Consider the following 23,384-nt stretch of genomic DNA (forward strand, 5'->3'; position numbering starts at 1 on the left):
AATTTCCATTTGCCTGATTGGATGTTACCTAAAATGTCTCCAATATCACATTCATTCCCTATTTAAATAGCTTTAGTTTAACTGAGTACTTAGGTTTACTGCTACAGGGAGGGTAAAAAGGTGTTTTTTTTTGTTTGTAAAATGTAATAGTTTAGTATGAAATGAATGCAAATTTGATAAAAAAATACTCATAAACAAGAAAACTACAACAGTTTAAAAATTTCTCCATAAAAATAACATGGAAATTTTAAATTTACAATTTGTTTGAATTTTCTCCGTAGCCATTAGGTGCATAATATAGCTTCGATCTACAAAATGGCTTGGAAAGAAGTTGCTAAATTCTATCTTTTTAGGGTAAAAAATGTTAAAATCCAATTTTTACCCCATAAAACCGCCCATAAACCCCTGTTTCCATATCATATTATGCTGATTCGCGAATCCCTTAGAATAAACGTAGGTTTATACGTTTGCACCAAATTTAATCAAAATCGGATCACTTTTGCTTGAGTTGTTGTGCTAACGGGCACACATATATATGAATTTGAATGGAGGAGGTTTTTGGCCTCTGGGGACCTGAAAACGGAAAAGTAAATGGGTCATGGGTCTAGGTCTTACCACGAGACCTACGGAATAGCTTTTTCCCTATTTAGGAAATTCGCTAAAATTTAGCACCACACTGTAAAACCACCACGCACCTTTTACTTAAACGTATAATCTGCTACTGATCAGATGCATCATTTTTGAAGGATTTACTTCAAAGAAAAAGTAAATGGTCAGTTTTATTAATAACCATTTACTCAAGTCATGAGCAAAACCTCAAATTTCTATAGATTACCTTTTACTTCTAAAGCAAAAGGTTTTGCTTTAGTTTTTATTAATACAGATTGAAGGATTTGCTCGAATTTTCGCAAGTAAAAGGTTTACCTCATCTTTATTAATACGGCTCATTATGTCGCAAACCAGTTGGGCTAATTCCTGGTTACTCAGTCAGGGTGCTCGGTGCTTGGTGCTGATAATACATGAAAATTACATTCCAAGCCGACTAATGGCAAGTTGGTATCAGGGGAGTAGAACGTAGCAGCTGTCTCTCAGACTGCTTGGCGTTTGGTGTCGACAGTTTGTTCTCTCTCTCTCTCTCTCTCTCTCTCTCTCCCCCCCTCTCTCTCTCTCTCTCTCTCTCTCTCACACACACACACACCAAGGTTGGCGTGGGAGGGGGGGGGACGCGTCGCAACTTGAAAGCTGTTAACGTTGTAACCCGCCGTAGGCTGCCTAAAGTTAAAATGTATGCATACGATTGATTCAATCACAATAAAGTATTATTTAAAGACTATTTGACGAATAGGCCAAACAAATAATATTATTTTAGTTACCCAAATGAAAACAGATAGATTTTCAACACACTGTGGGACTAATAGTAGTTAATTTTATCGATACAAATAACATCAGCTGGAATCGAAAACAACACCTGATCATTTATTACAGTTCTTCCGCTGATTTTACCGAAAAAAATAGTTCCAACCTTTTACAATGGAATGAGTCGTCTTTAATAATATTTTCGTATTGTTATTACATTTTTTACATAGAATAGTTCACTTTAATAGGTGCAATTTACCAATATTTTTTACCAATTTGACAATTCCCATTCCAGATTGTTTGTCTATTGTAATATTGTTGCATTGGCGGAGTAATACATAATTCATCTATCTTCCCTCAAATGGCTGGTATGTGTAGTGTTAAATCAACGTGTTTGTTACAAATAGCAAAATTATAAGTAATTTTGGGACGATAACTATTCACTTACAGGTAAGGTAAGTCAGGTGTATGTGTTTGTCGTTTGTATGATCATTTATTTTATGTACATTTTAGAGGTCAACGTTGATAAGCTACATAATAAATGCAGTTAAATCATTGTTGCCGTTGAATAGTATGTAAAGCTATGTAAATTTAGATACTGCCCTAGCGTGTAGCAGAATACATCTTTGTTGCCATTGACAGACTGAAGCTATCAACAAACTGAACACTATAGTAATGCTTCTATTACTAACAACAAAACACAAAAACCCTATATTTGCATTAAGCATCAGGCAACAAACATTAAAGATTATAATTACCTAGTGCTAATTCTGTAATAAACCAACAGTTTCTGTAAATTATCCCCATCGTTAGGCCTAGTATATTGCATTTACAAATTATACTAGTAGATACTTAACACACAAATGTTAACTTGGTACTCTAAACAATAACTGTAGGGGGAAAATCAGTGGAGTAGGGAAAGCCATTGAGTATGCCTACAACGAAAGAATGTCTGTCTACCCTATATTAAGTTTTATGGACGTACCACATTTGCTAACAGTTTCTCAAACAACGATTAAGTGTTAATTCCCGTTTTTGATCTGAAATACTGTATTTTTATTTCTGTTGCGTTGGTGTTGTTGAAACGATTTTGTCACAGTATTTTGTCACAATTATTATCGATTGCTAATTGCTATTACTATTAGGGTTTAAGGTTAAATTAAAATGAGGTTTTCCATTGAGTGAGGTCACTGGTGTAATCGTATGCAGTCTTTTGCGCCATAAACATTACCGGATCGAATATTACTGGCTATTCTAACCATCTAGAAATATAATTACAATGTTACTTAGTTATAGTATCCAGTCTAATTAAAGTAGCATTGTTTAAACTAACGACGATAATTATAGAACCACTGGATATCAGCTGTTACAAATACATATGGTTTTTAAACCTAATTGCAATATTGTTGAAACAAAAATAATTCTGTTTATAAGCGCGTAGTTACAATCTCTTTTGTTTTCATGATGTATAAAGTCAACCAACATTTACGACTAAAGGTATTTATTTAGGCTATAAGTTGTTAAAACATTAACTAACCTATCATCGTAGTTAACATGTTTTCATTATAGGGATCACTCTTAACATTACCTTTGTAGGCTGCTCTCGAGTCGCATGGCCAGTCCAATAGCAGTGGAATTGTAGTCGATAAGCTGATTTGAAGCAAGATTTTACACACGAAATAAGTTCACTAGTAAAATGTAGTGCGTTCATTCGCCTACAACAACCATATCAATGTTCAGGTTCAGGTATAGTCAGAACTTATTATTGATGATCAGGCAACCAATAACCTATCGATGTAACATAGAACCATTGAACATAATCAATCATCGTTTGTAAAAACGTGTTTGGAATAGACTTAAAACGCCAGAAGAATTTTTGGAAGTGGAAAATAGCATGGATTATATGATTTTTTTATCTGATTGATAGGCTTACCTGCGACTACGGAGGTACTGGACAACCGAACTGCGTGCTCAACAATGAGATCTAGCAAGAAGTATTGATTTGTGAAAATGACAACAACTTTATGGCTTGTTATGCGTTTTATCAGTAAAGATATGAGAGGAGCCAATGCATATTGCCCAGGAACAAAAATAAAGGACTTTGTCAATAAGAGGTTGAAGATAAAGGTTGTAGCTTATCTTTTATACTAGATAAAGTTGGAACTCGCAATCTCTAGGACTCAAAACGCATCCGTAATCGTAATCGCTACGAGAGAATCAAATTTTAGAAAGCTATTTACATCAAACCGTCGTTAATACGCCTACGTTTACTAGTGATGTTTATAGAAACTGTGACACATTTTTTTTATCCTAGGACGCTAGGCACGAGCCTGGGATTGTTTTTTCACATTACTTCAGGCTAGACCTAAAGGTTCAGCTTTATCACTTAGATAAAATCCATTGGTGATTTGGCAGGATTTGAACCCGGGACCTCTTGGACCGAAGTCCCGTGCTCTAACCACTAGACCAGGTCGCTCCCAACACAACAATATTACAAGTATATTATAATCGTTGGAAAATTATTCGACGGAGGTTTGTAAACCACCATTACGAACAACCACTCAGTTGAAAAAAATCAATGCCAAAAAGGCTTCTACGATATAACGATAACAGCCGATTTCCCATTTTCGAGCCAACTGCAAAGGAGCATAGAAATTTCTCAGGAGATGGACTTAATTACATTGTCCATTGTCACTGGTGTAATAAATGGAAGTTTAGATGGCAACACTGGTGACAGTCGTTCTAGCTGCTGTTGCAGAGTGTCAAACTTGGGGTACACATGGTCACATAGTGAATGAGGAATGTCATATTTCTATTTCTGGAGCAGGTTGGTCTGCATGCCATATGTGATACAGGAAGAGCCTCAATGGCTTATCACATAGGGTTTTGCTCCTCAAAGGGGGATGTTATATTACATCCAACGGTATACAGTAACAGTACCACAGTACTCCCCTAGTTGTTTAGTGTAGAAACATACAGACAGCGTAGCGTAGCCTTAGTCACTACACTACATGGGTTTCCTTAAACGTTGGTACACATTAGTGGATTTTAATTTGTCATGGCACCTGAAAATGAAATCCTCCAAAATCCATACCGTAATATCGTGAATAGTATGATGTATCGTGTGTGAATTAAATGCTCATCCCATAAACTTGTTGATTTTACTTTGGAGGACGGCGCTTCTTGCTAGGATCCTATCCTTAACATGAGCAATATTTTCTTGAATGTCGATTTGCTTGTGCGTATGCGTGCATGTATGTATGCTTGCACAATGATATCAAAAATGGCTTCGACGATTTCCTTCAAACGTTGTAAATAATTTATTTCTGGCCTATAAAAAGTGTTTACTGCAGTTACTACCAACAAAAATCTAATTACGTAACAAAATGAAATTGAAAGTCAAAATAAACATTTGCTTATGGGTTGCCAAATAACCATGTTGGTTGAACAAAATAACAAGGAAAAGGCAAACAATAAGCAACATGTGTTTATAACAACCAGTCACAGTATACTATCAAATTTCAAAATACAGTACAAAGGGAAAACATCAGTTGTTACTATTGAGCAAAGATTGCACTAAAGAGTTTCTCGATGTACGTGAAAATAGTTCAATTACATCGAATACTGATTATTTTACTTGGCTTTCTTCTACCAAAACTTAATCCCCAGAGGACCGAGGTAATTTTTAGAAAACTTTGATTTCACAGTGAAATACAGGTTTAATAATATTTTCCTTTTTTATGTAAATTAAAATTTTAACAACACTTTTCAATCAGCTACAGTAGGTATTTTAATTTAAACAAACTGTCAAAACAGTGTTTATGTAACTATAGGCTATTTTATAAACGAGTGATTTTAACAATCGTCTGCAAAATAAATTAATGTGTTGTGGATTGCCAGGTTAAGATTTCCATCATAATAAATTGAAATGCCACTGAAACTTAAATAATAAATGCCAAAATAGGTTGTAAATAAAACGTGAGTTTCTTTTATATTGATTTTACAATAGAAATATAAACCATACCGGGCCATGGCTCTGACCCCAGGTACTGAAAAGATAAAATAATGAAGTCATTTACGTAGGAAATCCTTTGTGGTTAACCTTGGTAATCCAAAATTACTTTCAAAACGTAGTTTTAAATCTGAAGAATGTTGGTTCGATAGGTTTCGATACAAAGGATGATAGATTCAGGTACCCAGACTCTATTTTTCATTGGGCTTTCATTAGAGTATGCTATCTTTGATAACAACAAGACCAGGGTTTGAACCAATGATTATACAAATTTAGAGTTGCGAGGTGACTAATTCAACAATAATCATAAATAAACTTGTGGTTTGATTTATAACAATTATGTATAGGTACGTGAAAGAGAAAGTCCTTAAACAATTATTAATAACCGCTGAATTCTCAAGTCACGGATATGTCAGATGAATGGATTAATAGTTTTGTCTTATCAGCTGTCCAATAACTATAAATAGACTCAAGTTATATTTATCACCCATATCACTCTCTTCCATTGATTTATCACTACAAATACACTTTTGTTGCTACTGTAGCCTACTAAAAGAGCTACAAAATTGATGTAATAACTTAACGAGATTAATCGGGCATTCAGTTAAGACAATGGGATAAAAATATGATTCAAATAACATTTTCCAAGTATAATTTGGTATTTTCAGTACCCACGTCTTCCATGTAGGCTAATGAAGATTGGTCACACTGTTAACATGGAATAAATTTAACCTTTACTTTATTTGTTTCTGGTTTGCTCTAGAAAATGCAGTATAAATTTGTCAGGGACAAAAATATACTTTTTACGAATAGACGTTGTGACGGGTACTAAATTACGCTCCATTTAGTAAGTTTGTGGTGTGGGCTATTTATAATTTCATAGACAGGTGCACAATTTCAAATCGGATCCAACACTGTTTTGCTAATCTATATATTGATGGGTAAGCATGTTTCTTTAAACATTTTTTCTCAGCTTGTGTGCATCGCAGGGAACAGCTACGCATACTGTTGGAAAGATATTTTCCTGTAGATGTGCAGAACCCCTTTATAAATTAAAATATGTTCAAAAATAAGCTCACAAATGGATTAAAAAATTAACATGGGTGACGAATCCATGCAAAAAAACATCATTACAAAAACCAGCAATTTTGAGGTGACGAAATAACAATCCATATACTGTATAAAGCCCAAATTACCCATGAACTTTTGAGAAAACTTCAAGTCACACCCCCATGAACCGTATACTTAAAATGTTCGTCATGATAAGAAACCATTATTTCATAAATTGCCCTTTAGGGTTGTAACTGCTTTCTAAAGGGAACTTTCCATACCTAATATTTAAAATACCTCAGCTGTACTTATTTGTTTACGTTATTCAGTTATCTTTTCAATTTATTACCTTATCAAAATCAGGTGTGATTATTTGTTTGTATTACCGTATTCTGTTTTGTTTATTTCAGCTTAACCTAATCAATCAATAGTTTTATTAATACTTATTAACGGGTTGAAGCCCGTGCTGATAACTTGTTCCACTTTCACTTTGTGGCATTCGATGTTTTGCATACGGTATAAATTATTCAGAGCCTATGCAAGGTAGGCATTATTTCTCGTCTCGGGCATTTTTTTTACACGATTGATAAAAATACATACCAAACAAAAATAAATAAATAATTGTATAATTCATCAAGTGATTTGTATAGACTATTTCATTGGCAGCACTATACCGGCATTGTTACGACTATACATGGAGGGTTTACGACGAGGCCAAAAGAGAGAGGAAGGCTATGCCGTGATAACGGGGGAACGGTGACACATACCGTGTCCGCTGCCAACCTCTGCTCTCCTGATACTCGCGGCGTTTTCTTCCTCCGATATTCGGGAAACTAACACCCCTTTAGGGGTGCCCTTGTGCCATTTTGTTATTTTCTGTTACCCTATGACCCTTGCATTTTAAAATCTTGAATTTAAAATGTTTTTGCCCAAATTGTCACGTTATACAACATTTGTTCTTTACAAGATTTCTTAGGCAAAATAACCCCCAAAACTACTTTTATTTAGCTGGCAAAAATGTATTTAAACGCGTATTTTTAAATTACTTAACTATTACTTGTGCAATGTAAATTGGCTATCCGACCTGACGTATTACGTAGTATTTTTGAAATAATTATGTAACTTAAGTAATCTGGTAACAATGTAGTAAGTATTTGATGAAAAACAGTGAATTTATTGTAGGTTATTGCGGCAGATGGCTTTTTAATTATATAAATTATCAGTTTTGGCAAATTTTCATGCAGCCATTAGTGTAATATTATAAAAAAAACAATTTTGCATGATTAGCAAAACTCAGCGCAGCGATAAGATAGAAGCGCACACGAAATTACAATCCGACCACCACACAAACCTGTTTTCAACTTCTATTTCTAGTCTCTTTGTCTTGCGCAAAAGAGAGGGGAGTAGTGGAGGGAGGGGGCCGAATATAACAGCTGCGTCAGCCATTTTGTTTCAGTTGGAGGGAGTCGATTGGGGTCACGGTCTCGTCGCTTTCAATTCTGTTTCAGTTCAGTCTCGGCTCGGCGCGGCCTCGCATCGCAGTGGATCGCTAACGTTATGAGTCGCACAGTATATTCCATTTGCGGAGTGATATACGTTCTTGGGTTTAAAACCTTTGTACAATGAGCGGTTCTAATGCGAATATAGGGAATGAAAATTTCATAGAATGGCTTCGTTTACAAGATGCAAACACGCGAGTGGAAAGAATTAGTAGTGTAAGTACTGTAAACTCGTTTTATTGTATATCTTATTGCAATTTAGCCTTTTCCCAACAAATAAGTATCAGAATTGAATAGTATAATATATTTTGTATGGTTTGTGTTGGTAATTGGTCTTACCCATAAATTACAATACAATTATAAGCTATATAAGCAGGGGTTATTATTCCCGCCGCCATCTTGTTATATGGATGCCATCTTGTGTTGGTCTATTAATTCCTTTTTCATGTTTACTTTAGTTCTTTTTATGAATTGTGTTCCTAATATGGGGTGATAAAATTATATATTTAAGTGTTGAAAAAGTGTATTATTTTTAGAGTAAATTACATGTTTTGGTGTGTAAAAATATCGATAACCGGTAACTTAAATTATTTAAAATGTTATTTAAAAAATGCTGTTTACCGTGTGAATATATAAATAAACTAATAATACCTCACCAACATTATTCATTATCTAGATCTCAGTAGATATTTGTGAACTATATACTATATAACTATACTCTTTGTTCAGACTTCTCATGCAATTTTATGCATTCGCCATTCTTATGCCTCAGGCTTGTTCAGTTAAGTAAATTCTATTAGACCTTGCGCATATTATACCCATTGCACGTTATTAATGTGACCGACAAATCATATTAATCCCTAAGGGGCTAGGCCCGCATCCTTTCGTCTGATAAGATTATTCAGTGGTTGGGATAAAGAGATTTCTTGGTTTGGGCCCTCTAGCGTGGAACTATGGGGGACTACGGAGGTTATGTGCACTATACCTTTTTTCGTCAAACATTCTTTACGACATGTGGTAGTCAACCGCCAAGATTTTTTAAATTTATATTTTTACTAGAAAGTTACAAGTTGTTTTTCCTGTTGTTCTTTTTAGTTGTGTTTGAGGCCTATATAGGTTCACTTGAAAAATTTACGCAATTTAACCAGTTATGCTGGTCAACAACGCAGCTTTGGCAATAAGGTGATTTAGCCACAGTATTCCATGGGTAACAGCAACACGGTCACGCCTGGCATCATGTTAGTGCGGGTGTTTATTGAAAGTGTTCATTCGAGTAATCTACGTAGCCTACATGTATAATGATAAATTATGTAGACCTAAATCAAGTTTTATGCCATTCTCCGTCTAAATTGATAGGTTGTTTGCTGAGCATCTTAAGCCCAGTTAGGAAATTTCTAATCGAGGATATCCAACCCAACATGAGAGGTAGGTAACCTCTATCCTTCTACCCTCTTAATATTCTTCTCAGTAGTGAGCCTGTTACACTCGTAAGGCTCAGGTAAGATATTATGATCCACCTCCCACCGTCGCTGAAAATACTAATGCCGTTGCAATTTTTTAAATACCAATATAAATCATGATGAACAATTGTTCAAACATGAGTCTATTCTTCACTTGTTAATTAACTTTTTTATCTGAAAAATAGTCTTGATAAATTTTTCATTAGCTCATAGCCTGCATTTTACTTCACTATATGATCGGACCCCTTAAGATTTAAACCTCTAACTATAGCTCTTGGTGAATTTTATTCAATGAGCAAACTCAACTTAATATAAAAATTATATTAAAGGTAATGTCTATATCTAGAGTGAAATCTTGCTCCCTAAGACCAAGATCCTTAATTCATTACCTCCGGTGGTGAGCTGGGGGGTTACCTTATTACCAAAGCTGCGTTGTTAACCATCATAGCTGGATAATCTGCGTCAATTTTTAATTATAAATATAAATTATTTACAACAACAAAATAAGACTTTATCTTTTAAGGAATTGCATTAAAAAGTTACAAACATAAAAACCTGACGGTTGACTACAGATGTAATATTCACTCTACCATTTGTCATCAAAATACTCTTTCACGGAGTAGTAGGCTCTTTGAAGAAGCCTATCTCGTACAACCCTGGCAAACGTTTTTTCCGGAAGACTGCTGATCTCTGGGGGGAGCTTGTTGAACAACTTCCAAGAAAAAGCCGGGAAACGGCGCTGTGTTCCCGTGAGATGGAATCTAGGAATGTAAATTTTGCTTCTGCTACGTGTATTATAGCTATGAACATATCATCTGGTCTTTATTAGCTCAATGTTTGACCTGAAATGTACAAGGGAGGAGAATATATACTGCCCAATAACAGTATGCACCTTTCTTTAGCCTTCTAAAGATTGGCTTACAATGTTCCAAAGGAGCGCTAGATGTTATGGCTCTCAAGGCAGATTTTTGTAGCCTGATTACTTCATCACACCCTGAAGCATGGCCCCATAACGCACCCTGAAAAGTTTGCCGCAAGTAACGTGACTATGGAACAGTCCGTGGTGGATGTTTATAAGAAAGGCTTCATTTAAGCTATTCTTTAGTCACCGCAGCAGTAAGATACCTCTAGATAACCTTTTGCATGCTTCATTAATTTGAGGTTGCCAACTTAATTTCCTGTCTATGGCAAAAGCCTAACAGTTTAACTTCTTGGGGTTGGTGGTGTTGTGGTACGGCCAAATCTTGACTTCAACTGCACACAATCTGTTGTGTTTTATCAGGTTTGACTTGAAATTCGTTGTTTCTAAACCATATCTCCGCTAAAGCAAGTTCAGCAGCTGCCACCTCAATGATTCTGCCCAATCTCGCTCCTCCCCTAATCAGTGTGGTATCGTCTGCGTAAAGGAGAGCTTCCTCCCCACCACTGAAGTAGTTTATCATTAGGAGAAAGGGCAGAGGGTCTAGAAGTGATTTTAGGGGACTCCATGTTCGACCAACAGTTAACCAGAGGAAGCACCCCTTACCAAAACAAACTGTTTCCTACATCTCAAGTACGACTTGAATGTCTCCAGTACGACACCAGTTGCTCCATAACATTCACGTTTTTAAAAGGACATCATGTGAGACAATGTCGAAAGCCTTACTCAGATCTAGGAGTGTCAGACTAATCTACTCTTGGTTCTCAAAAGCCTCAGATATCCTTTCGGCAACCCGAAGCAAGGCAGTTGAAGTCGAGCGGCCCTCCTTAAATCATGCTGAGAATCCGAGAGGAGTTCATTCTGATCCAGATGTTCGACCAGTTGAAATACATGACCATTTCAAAAACCTTAGGGGTCACAGGAAGACTACCAAGTGGACGATAGCTAGCGATAGAGGCCCGATAGAGGCGATGAGGTGTCACTTTTATTATAGACTGGCACAACTTTAGCTATCTTTAGTTCTTCAGAGAATATCCCATGAGCCAGGCAGGTGTTAATAACCAGGGTTAAGGAGTTAACCATATTACCAATCACACCCTTCAAAACCTAGGAGCTCATTCCATAGATATCCACACTGGAGAAAGAACGAAGACTGGTAACAATGTGCTTTACCTTTTCTGTTGTCACTGGCCTCCATAAGTCGAGTGGTAGTCTGACATTAAGGCCAGCTATATTAGTGATTGCGGCTTCTGATTGTGTCATACTTCTTACAACCTGTGATAAGCCATCGATGAAATGGTTTTTATTAAATAAGTACTGTCCTCGCAACAAAAATCGACCGTCTTTTTACGCAGGCCATTTGCAATACTCCGTGCGGACTTTCAGGGGTTATGAGCTTCAGAGATAATTTTTTCATTTGCAGCCAAGTACCGACCAGTTGCCTGTAAATTCTCTCTGCTCTTAGCTCTTAGGCTCTTAGGTACATACCATAGAAATTCCCTTTCATTTACAGTAGCCGTGCTTTTGAATCTATCAGTCAAGGTGATCACAATATAGCGAGGATGCTGGAGTGGGGGGGATGTACCAGTCCATTAAAACAGGTCTGCTGGATGGCTTTTTAGGACCAGAGTTGTGCCTACTTTTTATTCCAGAACTTGTCCTTTGCTTTAAAGGGAATATTTTATCAAAGGCGTTGCTAAAAAGATAAAGAAAGGCCCGAAAACAGCACCAGTATCAGTATGAACCGAAAGATTGTACCAAGAGGCATTTTTGAGCTCGTTACTTAAAATAAAGAAGTGTCTTACCAACAGTCCTATAATTAAAGACGTAATCCTTATGCCAAGATGGAGAGGTGGGTTTGCTTACTTGATGTCCTTGTACAGCCACCGTAACTGCTGAGTGATCCGCAATCACAGGGTCTTCAACGAGTGTAAAGCAGTCTTCAGGGACAAAATTGATCGCAGTACTGTCAAGGCAGGCAAGCCCCCTGGTTGGTTCCAGGTTGGTAAGGTAAAAATCATTGTACCTGAGGATATTTGTAAAACGCAGGGTTTCAGTAGCATTAGTGTTTAGATGGTCGTTTGCTAACATAGGCTAGATACTTAACCAAGAGGTCAAAGTATTGACTGGTATTAGCAGAGGGTGAATGGTAAACAGCAAGAATCGAGATGGATTGATTACATACCTCAATGCCTGTAACTTCAAAGACGAGTTCCATACAGAATTCTTCAAGATCAAGCTACTCAAAGCTAAGGTTGTTAATTACATATATGGCAACCCCCCCCCCTTTTTTAGGCCCTTTTTAGGCCTAGTGAAAACATTTGCCATGGTTTTGTCACGAATCACACTAAAATATTGAGAATTAGGGCTAGTCATCCAGTGTCCACTCAAACATAAGATGTCTGGTTTTGTCAAATCATTAAACATTTTTAAAAAGGTCCCATTTCGTCGATACACATTGTACAATAATAAAAGAAGTCTTAAAACTAGGGGGTTGCACCTGAGCTGGATCTAGTCCTAGGCCTAACTTGTTTCTATTTGACTGGGAGATATTTCTAAAAAAGACTCTTTACCGAGAGAAGCTGCTGGTAGCCAATCACCTTTCTCCAGACTTGGGAACGGAAAATTGCTCACTTGTACATCACTGGGCCAAACTTCTGCCTTCAGAATGTCTTCCTTGCTCTTGAAAGGCACTTTGATCTTGAAGGACAGGTAGCCTAAAAACTTGGTTTTCAGTTCTACACTACCAAAGGTATCTCACCACAAATTGATTTTATGTGTTCATATACGTCTTCTTTGGTGATTGTTTGAGCCAAACGGGATGAAAAATCCAGGAAGATTTGTCCACAGCTGCTACCTTTGACACAGTACAATGAGAACTCAGTGAGCCAACAACGACTTGATTATTAGGCCTGTTATTTCCGCCTATTTACAGAGACAATGCTATTAGCAGATGTTACTTTAGATTTTCTGTCTCGTTTCCTAGAGCCACTTAAGATCACTTTTCCACTTCTGCTGGGTCTGAATCTTTGCTGGACTCAATAGGCCTATCTATCGAATTTATCGGCAAGTTGTTTGTCTCATTCTCATTGCATGTTTTACTAGTTCCAGTGTTATTGTTTCTTTTATCTTCACTACCATTTCCAAGTTTGTCCGTTTCTTTTGTTCAACATCCTCTATGATTTTTTTTGTTAATCCCATTCGATTGTCCTTGATAACTTTTCTTCTCTGTAGGTAGGAGCAGAAGTATTGAAGCCACATTAGAGGTTCCATTTGACATTTTCTCATTAAGTCGTAGATTGAGCTTGAGAAACGCATAGATGACGTCAAGGGAGGTGATGACGTTAGTCTCCACTATGTTAAAATTTACAAACTTTTCAGGTTCTGGTATGTTAGATTCAGATTGATTGATTACGTAATTGACCTTGGTTTTGATTTCAGTTTTTTTTTTATATTAAGATTATTGATTTCTTTCAAGATAACACTAAGAGCAGAAGAATCATTGTGAACCAGTACTTTACCAACTTTTTGTTGTTCTTAACGTGACTTGATAAGGTTCCTAACATCAAACCGGCACGGCTCACAGTACCACATAGATTTTTCACCATGAGCAATAAATTTGTCATAATCCTCTTACCCATTCCAATGCACTTTGTACGGTGCCACTTTTCACACAATCCTTCACAATCATGGGCCAAATTGTTCTCTCCAAAGGTTTTATTACACACCACAAGTACAATGAACCTTCTCGTGAGTCACCACCATCTCCAGGAGTGAAGGATGTAAGCACTGGAAATAGCTACGAATTGATATCTTATTGCCTGATAGAAATAAATTTATTCACCTCAAAGGCTGGGGTGAAAAGAAACAAGTTTGCTTGAATTTAGCAAATTTATAAAAGAGATGGATGGATGAAGTTCGTTGGTTCGAAACCGAGCGAGATCGTTGTTGTATCCAGGTGCCATTTGGCATAACAAAAGATCTACGTTGATAGTATCAATACCAGGAGCTGAGCCGTTCTCTCACAAAAGACTTCATTGGCGATGAAGCAAAAAAATACAAGGGAGGGAGTGATGAAGGGAACAGGTCAATCGCAGCACCGAAGCCAGTCCAAGTGTATGGATGGAGTCTACGCACAGTGATGGAGGCGAGTTAGTCATGAGCTAAACCCTACCTCTCGTGCGTGCATATGATGCCTTGATAAATCTTGCTAAAGACTTTCAAACTGCGAACTAAGAGTGTTTCCCAGCAACGCAACGGTAACGTTTTCCACCAGCTAAAAGCAGGTTGCCGCATATTGTTTTTCAGCATCATTTCCGGGCCGAATTCAGTTTTCGAGAATCCATTGTTGATGGACTTTGTGTCCCAGTGATAGTTTTAAATTTACTGGACGTTATTAAACATTTACTAACAACTGAAATCGATCATCTAAACGTTTTCGCCTGAACTATTGGTTTTACAAAAACGGCGTTTGGTGGATGTGCTGAAACGTCGCAACGATATCCTGAACACAGTTGTCGTGCAACAACCCTCTTCTTAAACCTGTAAACGATCATGTCATATATCTAAATACAGTATTCAGGAAAGCATGTGTAGTTTTAGATACGCCTGAACACATACATTTCAGAGCTCCGTTTGTTATGTGTATAAAAGTGTTAGCACTGTTATTATTGAACTTGTTTATCATATTACATGTTAAAAATTAGTGTAATTTAGTATATGGTTTAAATTAAATCGTGAAATTTGATCAATCCATATATAAATCATAAAGCCCCATTAACCATATACAATGTTCGTCATGACGAGAAACCTTGCGCAAAACTATCCATTATTTCATAAATTGCCCTTTAAGGTCGTAATTCCTTTCTAAAGGGATCTTTCCATATACCTAATGTTAAAAATACCTGAGCTGTACTTTTTTTTAATTGTTATTCTCTTAATTTATTACCTCATTAAAATCAGGTGTGATTTGTTCTGTATTATGTTTTGTTTGTTTCAGCTTAACTTAACCAATCAATAGTTTTATTAATACTTATGAAGTCAAACGGGGTGAAGCCCGTGGTTAACAGCTAGTTATTATAAGTTTAACCAATACCCCAACCACAAGATTGAGGAAAACTCAATTTTAAATTAATTCTGAGTAGTGGGAGAAAGCGAGGTAGTAGGAGGGATAGAAGTAGTGGGTAAAACCGTTTCTTGCTTTACTCCCACCACGGCTCGAGCGAGTCAACGACTGAGGAGTGGCCGTGAGTTGGTTTCAGTTAGTGTATGTTAGGACGATTTGACTAGGTGAGGCGAGCGTAGTATATTGTGCTACGACGTGGCTATTTCCGTGGGTTTCCCCCTGTGTCTAGTGCTACAACTACGTACTTGAGGAGAATAATGTATGAATGATCTGACTTAAAGTTACTCTATATTTTTAAAGCATTTCAGTAATATAAGTAGTCGACAACTAAATTTCAACTTGCTCCCTTCTTTCAATTCTCAGTAATATAAATAAAAAAGTTTTATAGCAACTATTGAGTACCTCTTTTGATAGTGAACTTAGCTTTCAAAAGCTCTCTCTATGGCTCTAATGATATAACAACATGTACGGTATCAGTCAAGTCAATATTACTCTTAGATTTAACTTAAATTTTAAATGAGATCGTTTCTACATTGAGCCTGGAATTTAGTTCACTTGAGTAAAACCTATCCAAGGCTATCCAACTAGACTTCTATAATACTCGAATTTTTATACATACAGGAAAAAAGATCTCGTATATTGATATATAGTATATTAATTTAATGGAAAAGAATCGTGTCAACTTGAAGAGTGCGGATGGTCAGTACTGAATGATGAAAAACTGAACGATTGTAAATTCCCGGATTCCGCCGTGAACGGAGGGGTATGGTGAGTTCTCCGTGATCGTGGGATATGTTTACGATGTCGTCATGGCCGCGGGGGAATTTGTTTAAACTACTATGAAAATCTCATGGTTTCTCTGTATTTGTGTTAACGATTGGTGCAAATACTACTGAACACTAATTATTGACGCTCGTTCGCTACGCTAACTCGCGTCCAGGTTGAAGTTCGTTCGCTACGCTCACTCACATTTGGTTCCAAATTAGCTGTTGTCATAAATTTACAAAAATAATAGTGCTGCACCCTGTTGGTAAACCTATTAACTTTTAATGTTATTGAACATCACAGAATCAAATTATTTGGTTGAACCAGCTGTTAAGATACTTTAATTCCGTTCAAATTTGAGTACTCATAATGTTAATAAGGTATTGGCAAAACAATACCCTCTCTACCTGCTGAGTTTCAGACATCAGCAGGTAGAGACCTGCTGCTATGAACCATAAATATTCAATTATAGGATAGGTAGCAAAAATTACTAACGTAATGTAGAATTGTAAGTGAGAATAGAAAAAGTGTCCCGTAAGCAGAAAGTAGTTCCTGTTTATAAGGGAACTTATTAATACAGTACTAATTATAGAAACGTAAACCAAAAACATCATGTTTCTATTCCGTAATTTCAGTAAGGTAAATGCTGTTAACATATCGTTTTGTTACAGATTGCAAAATCGTTAAGCAAAATGAATGTACGAGGCTCGGCCATCAAAGCTGCTTTAGCGCAGCTGTCCCAGCGCTGTGAAGTTATGCTTGTTAGGCTTACAGACAAGCAGATTGAACATCACTTAAGGTAACAATGATTATTTGAACTATATATTGTTCTTTTGTTTAGAAATGCTCTTATAACACTTTTTAACTATTGAGTGGGCCTAATAAGATGTTTTCAGGTAGTAAAAACAAACAATTAAATGAACAATTTTACTAAAACATACATTGTATTTATTTCTTAAAGTATTGTAACTGGATTATTTTATTTCAGGCGGAAGCCATTACAAAACATTGAGTTCCGACATCATTTGGAGACAAACGCAAAAGAATCATCAAAGCCATGTTCTATTGAAGATAAGGACAATCCAAAACATTCAAAGAAAAAGAGAAAAAAGAAAACCGAAGATCTAATGTTGGAGCTATTTGGTGAAGATGTCGAAGAAGCCGTCGAAGGAGATGCCCCGCCAAAAAAACGTAGGGTTGACGAGCCTGGCAAATTGTTGCCTTCTAGCAAGAAAAAAAGACCTAACAAAGAAAGAAAGAAAGTTAAAAAATTCGCTCTCCCTTCCACAAACGGTGTTAGTTCTGAAGAAGACCCCTCCATCAAAGAGCTGTGGTCCATCCTAGGAATGGAGTCTCCAACTGACCGAACAGCGAAATATTTATCAGATTGCCAGAATTCAAATCCCTCAGGAACAGTAGCTGTGCACGCTACATTTGAGAATGCTGGCTTAGCCGATGCGTCGGTATTTATGCCTCAACCGGGTCATGATTCAATTCAAAGTTCCTTAAACGATAAAGGGTTAGGTGTTATCAATCAGAATAGTATCTCTGAAGATACGGTAGAGACGGAACAGTTTTTAACGATAAGTGGAACATTCAGCTTGGCAAACACTTGCTTTGAAGGTAGTCCTCCAAGTCACTTTCAAAATGTTTCTAACAACGATAAGAAGCCTATTACTCCAAATAGTAGCTTAGAAGAACATAACATCAGGGATATATCAATCTCTAGAGGAACAGATTTTACACAAAAGCAGCCCTTACAGGGCAGTAGCAGGAAACCGGAATCTAATGAGCCAAAATCTATAGTTGGCACTATCAGAGTAAAAAACCTAGGTTTGTTGGTTGATCCAAAGTTGCAACCAGATAATAATGAAAACACATTAATAACTAAAGACAAATCTCATTCAAACGCAAATTTATCAATGGATCCTACTACGAGTATGGAAGACAAGGTTGTAGCTACATATAGGTACTATTTTAATGAACTGGTGGAGGCAAAAATCCCTAAACTTGGTGAACTGTTACACCTTGCTTTAGCTGATGCTATGCGATTCCACAATACAATATCAAAGGCAAATAAATTGTCATCTCAAGAGTTAATTAAAGAAGAACGTCAAAGAGCACATAAGGATTACGATCATAAAATGAGGAGCAGAGGAATCGAATTTCATTCTCTTTGTGAAACGATTGTTAACAAGTTCGACGTAAGTTCTAAAAAGACTCTCTTTATCGCTTTATTTTGTCGTATTCTACACCATGCAAGCACTATTGATCCTGCCAATGAAGGGGAGGTAAGAGCAGCGGCAACAGTGATACTGGCAATGTTGGAAGCCCATAAATACAAAGACCATGACATTCTAGAGCTACTTAAAAATGACCTAGAACAATTTGAAAATCAAGTCGAAGGAGTTCAGCAAATAATAGCAAAATGTGTTCCTGGGATTAGCAATAACACATCTCCCACAATATCCCATAATAGTGATACTGTCCTCATCTGTAAACCTCCAGCCTCAAGTCAAAATTCTCAAGACAAACTGAATTCCTGTAACCTATCTTATGGTAGGAAGACTTATAGTAGGAAGAGAAATGATACCAGTCACATAAGAAGTAGAGCAACAACATCTTTGATGGCAAATCCAAACGCAAATGGACATACCTCAGTAAAAAACAACACTATTATTACAAACGACCCTAGCCAAGCCGCTAAACAAACTCTTGATGACAAGCAAAAAGCTTCCATGGCCCATACATCAAACGTTAAGCCTTCTACAGTGAATCAGAGATCTCCTAATATCGCAGATTCGTCCAATGCAGCTCTAAACAGAAGCCATCATAATTATCAACAAAATTGTAATGTAAATTTGGACAAAACCTCCCATAGGACAGTTTCTAATGGTGTAGTTGCTCACCCACCTAGGCCTGTAATGCAGAATAATAGAACAGTATCCCATAATCAACATACCAATTCTATTCTCAAAGTTCAGAATAGCTCTTTAGTAAATGAGAAAGTAACTGCAAATAGAATAAATTTCTCACCGTCAAACGACCCTAACTGTAATTCAAGTCTTCTGAAAAATAGCCAGTGCACCAAATCGCCTCAACTATTAAGGTTGCTGAATGGAGTTACAATGGCATCAACCCCCGTCATCACCTCTTTTACTACTTCTGACACATCTAACAGCCCAGCTTTGCCTTCCAGCTTGCATAGATTACCAGCATCCATAACAATAACACCGTCATCTATCATCCGACACCCAACTTCTTCAGTGACATCAACTAATATCCAGCCTACCCCAAAGCCTTCTGAATCAATTGACACCATGCCCCAAGTGAATAAAACACGCCCATTAGTTATCATGCCTAACACATCTAGGGCAGTAACAAACTCCTCTAGTGCTCATTCCACTATTGTAAATAGACATCAAACTCAAATTGTAAGAAATTGTAGTTACAATTTAAAGTCATTACTGGAGTCTTCTGTTTCAAGTCCAATATCCACTACTAGTAGTACAAATGATTTTTCACCACATAATTCAAACACTACCGATGCAAGTTCATTATCCTCAACTTATAGAAATATCGAATATGCCTTGAAGAAGATTGTTGCCACCAGAACTGGGAATGAGAAACTTCAAAAACAAAGTAATCTTTATAAAACAACGTCGGTCACCTCGGTTAATCCTGCTTTAACTTCAGCTCCAGCTCCACCTCATAACCAAAGTTTCTCTGCGGATTGCGTTGGAAATAGGAACACTGGAACAATACGAAATCCTTCCACTATGTCTTTAACAATTACAACCAGTCACTTAGCACCAACAACGGTGTCTCCAACCACTTCACCCACTGCTGAGGTATGTTGCAATCAACTTATTAATAGTAATAGAATAATAATTATTGAGACTATAGGACTGCTAATTTTACTATGATTTTAATGAAAAATAAGAGTTAATGAAGTCTTATCTTTAATCTAAAATAATTGTGCCTGCTAAATCTTTTTCTAATATTCCTGGAGTTGTGAGCCAGGTAAAACATTTCTTTGCCACAGCTGATTGAAGTATTTTAGTTGTTTTTCAGAACACATCTAGTATTCTGTATTGCTTGTATAAGTGTTTCAAATGTTACAGAACCGTCCCATAATATGAATGCATTGAAAATATTAACCTATACTATCATCATCATCCTTATCTCATTTTAAACATATTTTTAAAAGTGAAACTATTTTGGCTTTTGCTGTCCGTTCAAACTATTGTGGGAACGGATCTTACAAAAAGTTGTACAGTTATTGTAATATTTTGTTAACAGGCAAATTTACCATCATCGTCACATTGTCATCCATTTATCGCTAGAAGACCCATCAGTGGCAAAATGAAGATGCTATTTGATCCTTCCAACAACTAAGTAAGTACAGTATATTACTTCATCTATGGTACAGTAGTGAAATACAAAACGTCATATATAAATAGATCCGTTTAATGTAGATCCTTTCCCTTAAGGAAGGATCTACACCGGCCTACACAGGATCCTACACTGGCTGCAAAGTCCACAATATCCTACCACCATCACTGAAGTCAATGAAGGGAAAACCACTAAAAACACAGCATCACAAGTGGCTGATAGACAGACCTGCCTACTCAAACCTTGAAGGAATTCCTCTAATCCGATCTAAATCATTAACTTTCACTAAATTCCTTACCATATGTTTAAGCACTTACATTAAGATAACAATTTTTCATAATCTAGTCTCCTCTTAAACACTGTTTCTTGCAATTTCACAGTCCATCTATGGACTAAGCCATACAAATTCTTGTACTACTTTTAAGTTATATTATTGTATGACGCCATTGTATTTTCTTAATGAAACTACGAATAAAGAATATTTCTATTCGATTTGATTTGATTTAAGCAGCATATTATATATGCAAATAACATAATTATGAAATGTATTGGAAATTTTGAATTTTGATGCACAATAAAACATCGCACTGTATAATAGTTCTGCAGCATGTGCACTTTTGTCCTTTTAAAAATTCACAGTAAAATTATGTACTAAGGGGATGATTAACTATAAATAGTTTAGAATATTTTTGTTCAAGCAAAAAGCAAAGTAGTTCAAGAACTTCTTGTAACTGTAGACAATTTTCAAATATAAGCTAATGGGATATTGATTTAATATGAGTGGAAGGCTTTTCAAGATACATTATAGTTTTCTGAGTTTAAATTAACTTCAATTTAATATGGGTGGAAGGCTTTTCAAGATACATTATAGTTTTCTGAGTTTAAATTAACTTCATCTTGTATTGTTTCAGAAAACCCAAAAGAGACATCGCTATCCTGAGAGTCGAGAGAGAATTTACATTAGTGTTATACATTATTCTCCTACTTAATTTTGAATGTCAAATTGTAAAAACTGCCTTTGTTTATTGACCATTGTCTGTTTTTCTAAGTTATAAGACTGATTTTCTAAGGGAAAATATGTGTAAGTTTTGATTGTTTTGAGTTCTGTGATATTAGAAAGTTTTGTAATTATTTAAGGTTTATTAGGTGGTTCACCTACAAACTCATTTTAAAGTAATATCTGTGTTTTTCAAAAATGTAAATACTGAATCAGAATTTTTCAAATGTACATAAGTTTTTTAAACGTACATTTAACCTGTGTTTAAGTAGGCTACTGTAAAAAAAGGTTCTACGTTTCAATTTGAAAAGTTTTTCAAAAGTAACTATGTTTAATTTTTAAGGAGATGAGAAATTAATTTTATTGCTTTACTAGCTATAATTTTCACCTGAGTGGGATAAGTGACTTTTTGTATTTTTATAATAAATGTTGAACATAACCAACGGTTTTCATTACTTTACCCTCCCATATTACACATTATTGATACACTCTATGTAAGCAATCTTGGAAGTTTAGTAGTCCATGAAAGAGTTATGTCTCATATTTTGTAATTTTCTCAATAAGTTAAATTTTGATAGTTTAACATGTGTTAAAAAGCAACAAGTAGCCTACTTTGTTTAATATTGTCGGATATTAACATTTAAATTACTCGCTTGACATCTTATGTGTTAATGTGTCTTCTCATAGTTCAGGAAAATTGTATTATTGGCTTTTAGTATTGCAAGTCTTCTTGTCTCACTGTCAAGAAAGAACGATGTTTTATTATGATGTTAGTTAATGCATTGGTTTTTACTTTATCTTATTCTCAAACTTGAGACACTCTTTGGGTATACAGGAATATCAAAAGAACAAGCAAAGCTTTAAGAATTGGTTGTATTTTTGTTAGTAGTGTATTTTATCACTGGGGGAAAAGTGACTCTTTTCGACCCAAGCTCAAGTTTTACGATCGAGGTTAAGCCACAAGGTCAGAAATGAGAGAGGACTGAAAAGACACTTGTTCCCGTATGGCAAACAATATTTTTTTTCATAGTGCACCATTTAAGCAAAAAAGACTACAAAACTTAAATAGGTTTCATGTTAAGATAACACCTCAAGACGACTTCCAAATAGCTTTCAATATTTCCAATGTAAGCAAGCAGTTGTTGTAGTAAGTGATTTAATAATTTTCATCTATTATTAAGATTTTGTTTGTGTGCAAGTACATTATACAGTCAATATTTCGAGCTGAACTTTGGCTCCCATGGACTTTCCATAATCCCATATGTCCTGAGAATGTCTCAGGATATGTATGAATGCCATAGGATATCCCAGAATGTCCCATGACATCCTGGGGCATTTACAAAATCCACTGATATCCTGTAATGTCCCGGTAACAAAATGAGGAAAACAACTACTACCACTGATTGTACTGTCTGGGAAGTAGAATCTCGATTAAGAGACTCATGAGAATGATTTAAATAATACTTATTATCAAGGTTGAACTTTTATCGAGGTTTGCAAAAACATATTATTAGGGGTAAAGTAAATTGACGATTACACTTGTTATAAAGGATTACTTTTTATCGAGGTTCCATCGTAGTGACCAGCATGCAACAAGCCACAACCAATTAAAACAATCGATACATACTTCATATGCATGTGATTGCTTACAATCCAAATTTACAACTGAGTTAACAGCTGATTTATACTCTTTAAGGAGTAAAATAGCTACATAAGACCAGCAATGCATGTGTAAGCAGCTGTTTTTGGCTGTTTTTCCTTCAGAATTACAAAAAATTGTCATGTTAATTATAAAACTAGTTATTC

General features: G+C 36.0%; 1 protein-coding gene across 1 annotated transcript; it reads left to right on the forward strand.

Annotated features, from left to right (window-relative positions):
- Positions 1-7,888: 7,888 nt before the first annotated feature.
- LOC128992575 (uncharacterized) lies at positions 7,889-21,610 on the forward strand. Its single transcript, XM_054416219.1, has 5 exons — positions 7,889-8,133; positions 16,858-16,985; positions 17,175-20,037; positions 20,489-20,584; positions 21,493-21,610. Exons 1-4 carry the CDS (start codon positions 8,041-8,043, stop codon positions 20,582-20,584), a joined length of 3,180 nt encoding a protein of 1,059 aa, XP_054272194.1. The 5' UTR covers positions 7,889-8,040; the 3' UTR covers positions 21,493-21,610.
- The last annotated feature ends 1,774 nt before the right edge of the window (positions 21,611-23,384 follow it).

The sequence above is a fragment of the Macrosteles quadrilineatus genome, unplaced genomic scaffold (assembly GCF_028750875.1).
Source record: "Macrosteles quadrilineatus isolate MER2022 unplaced genomic scaffold, UCM_ALF_1.0 Scaffold_4__1_contigs__length_99947679, whole genome shotgun sequence".
Taxonomy (NCBI): Eukaryota; Metazoa; Arthropoda; class Insecta; order Hemiptera; family Cicadellidae; genus Macrosteles; species Macrosteles quadrilineatus.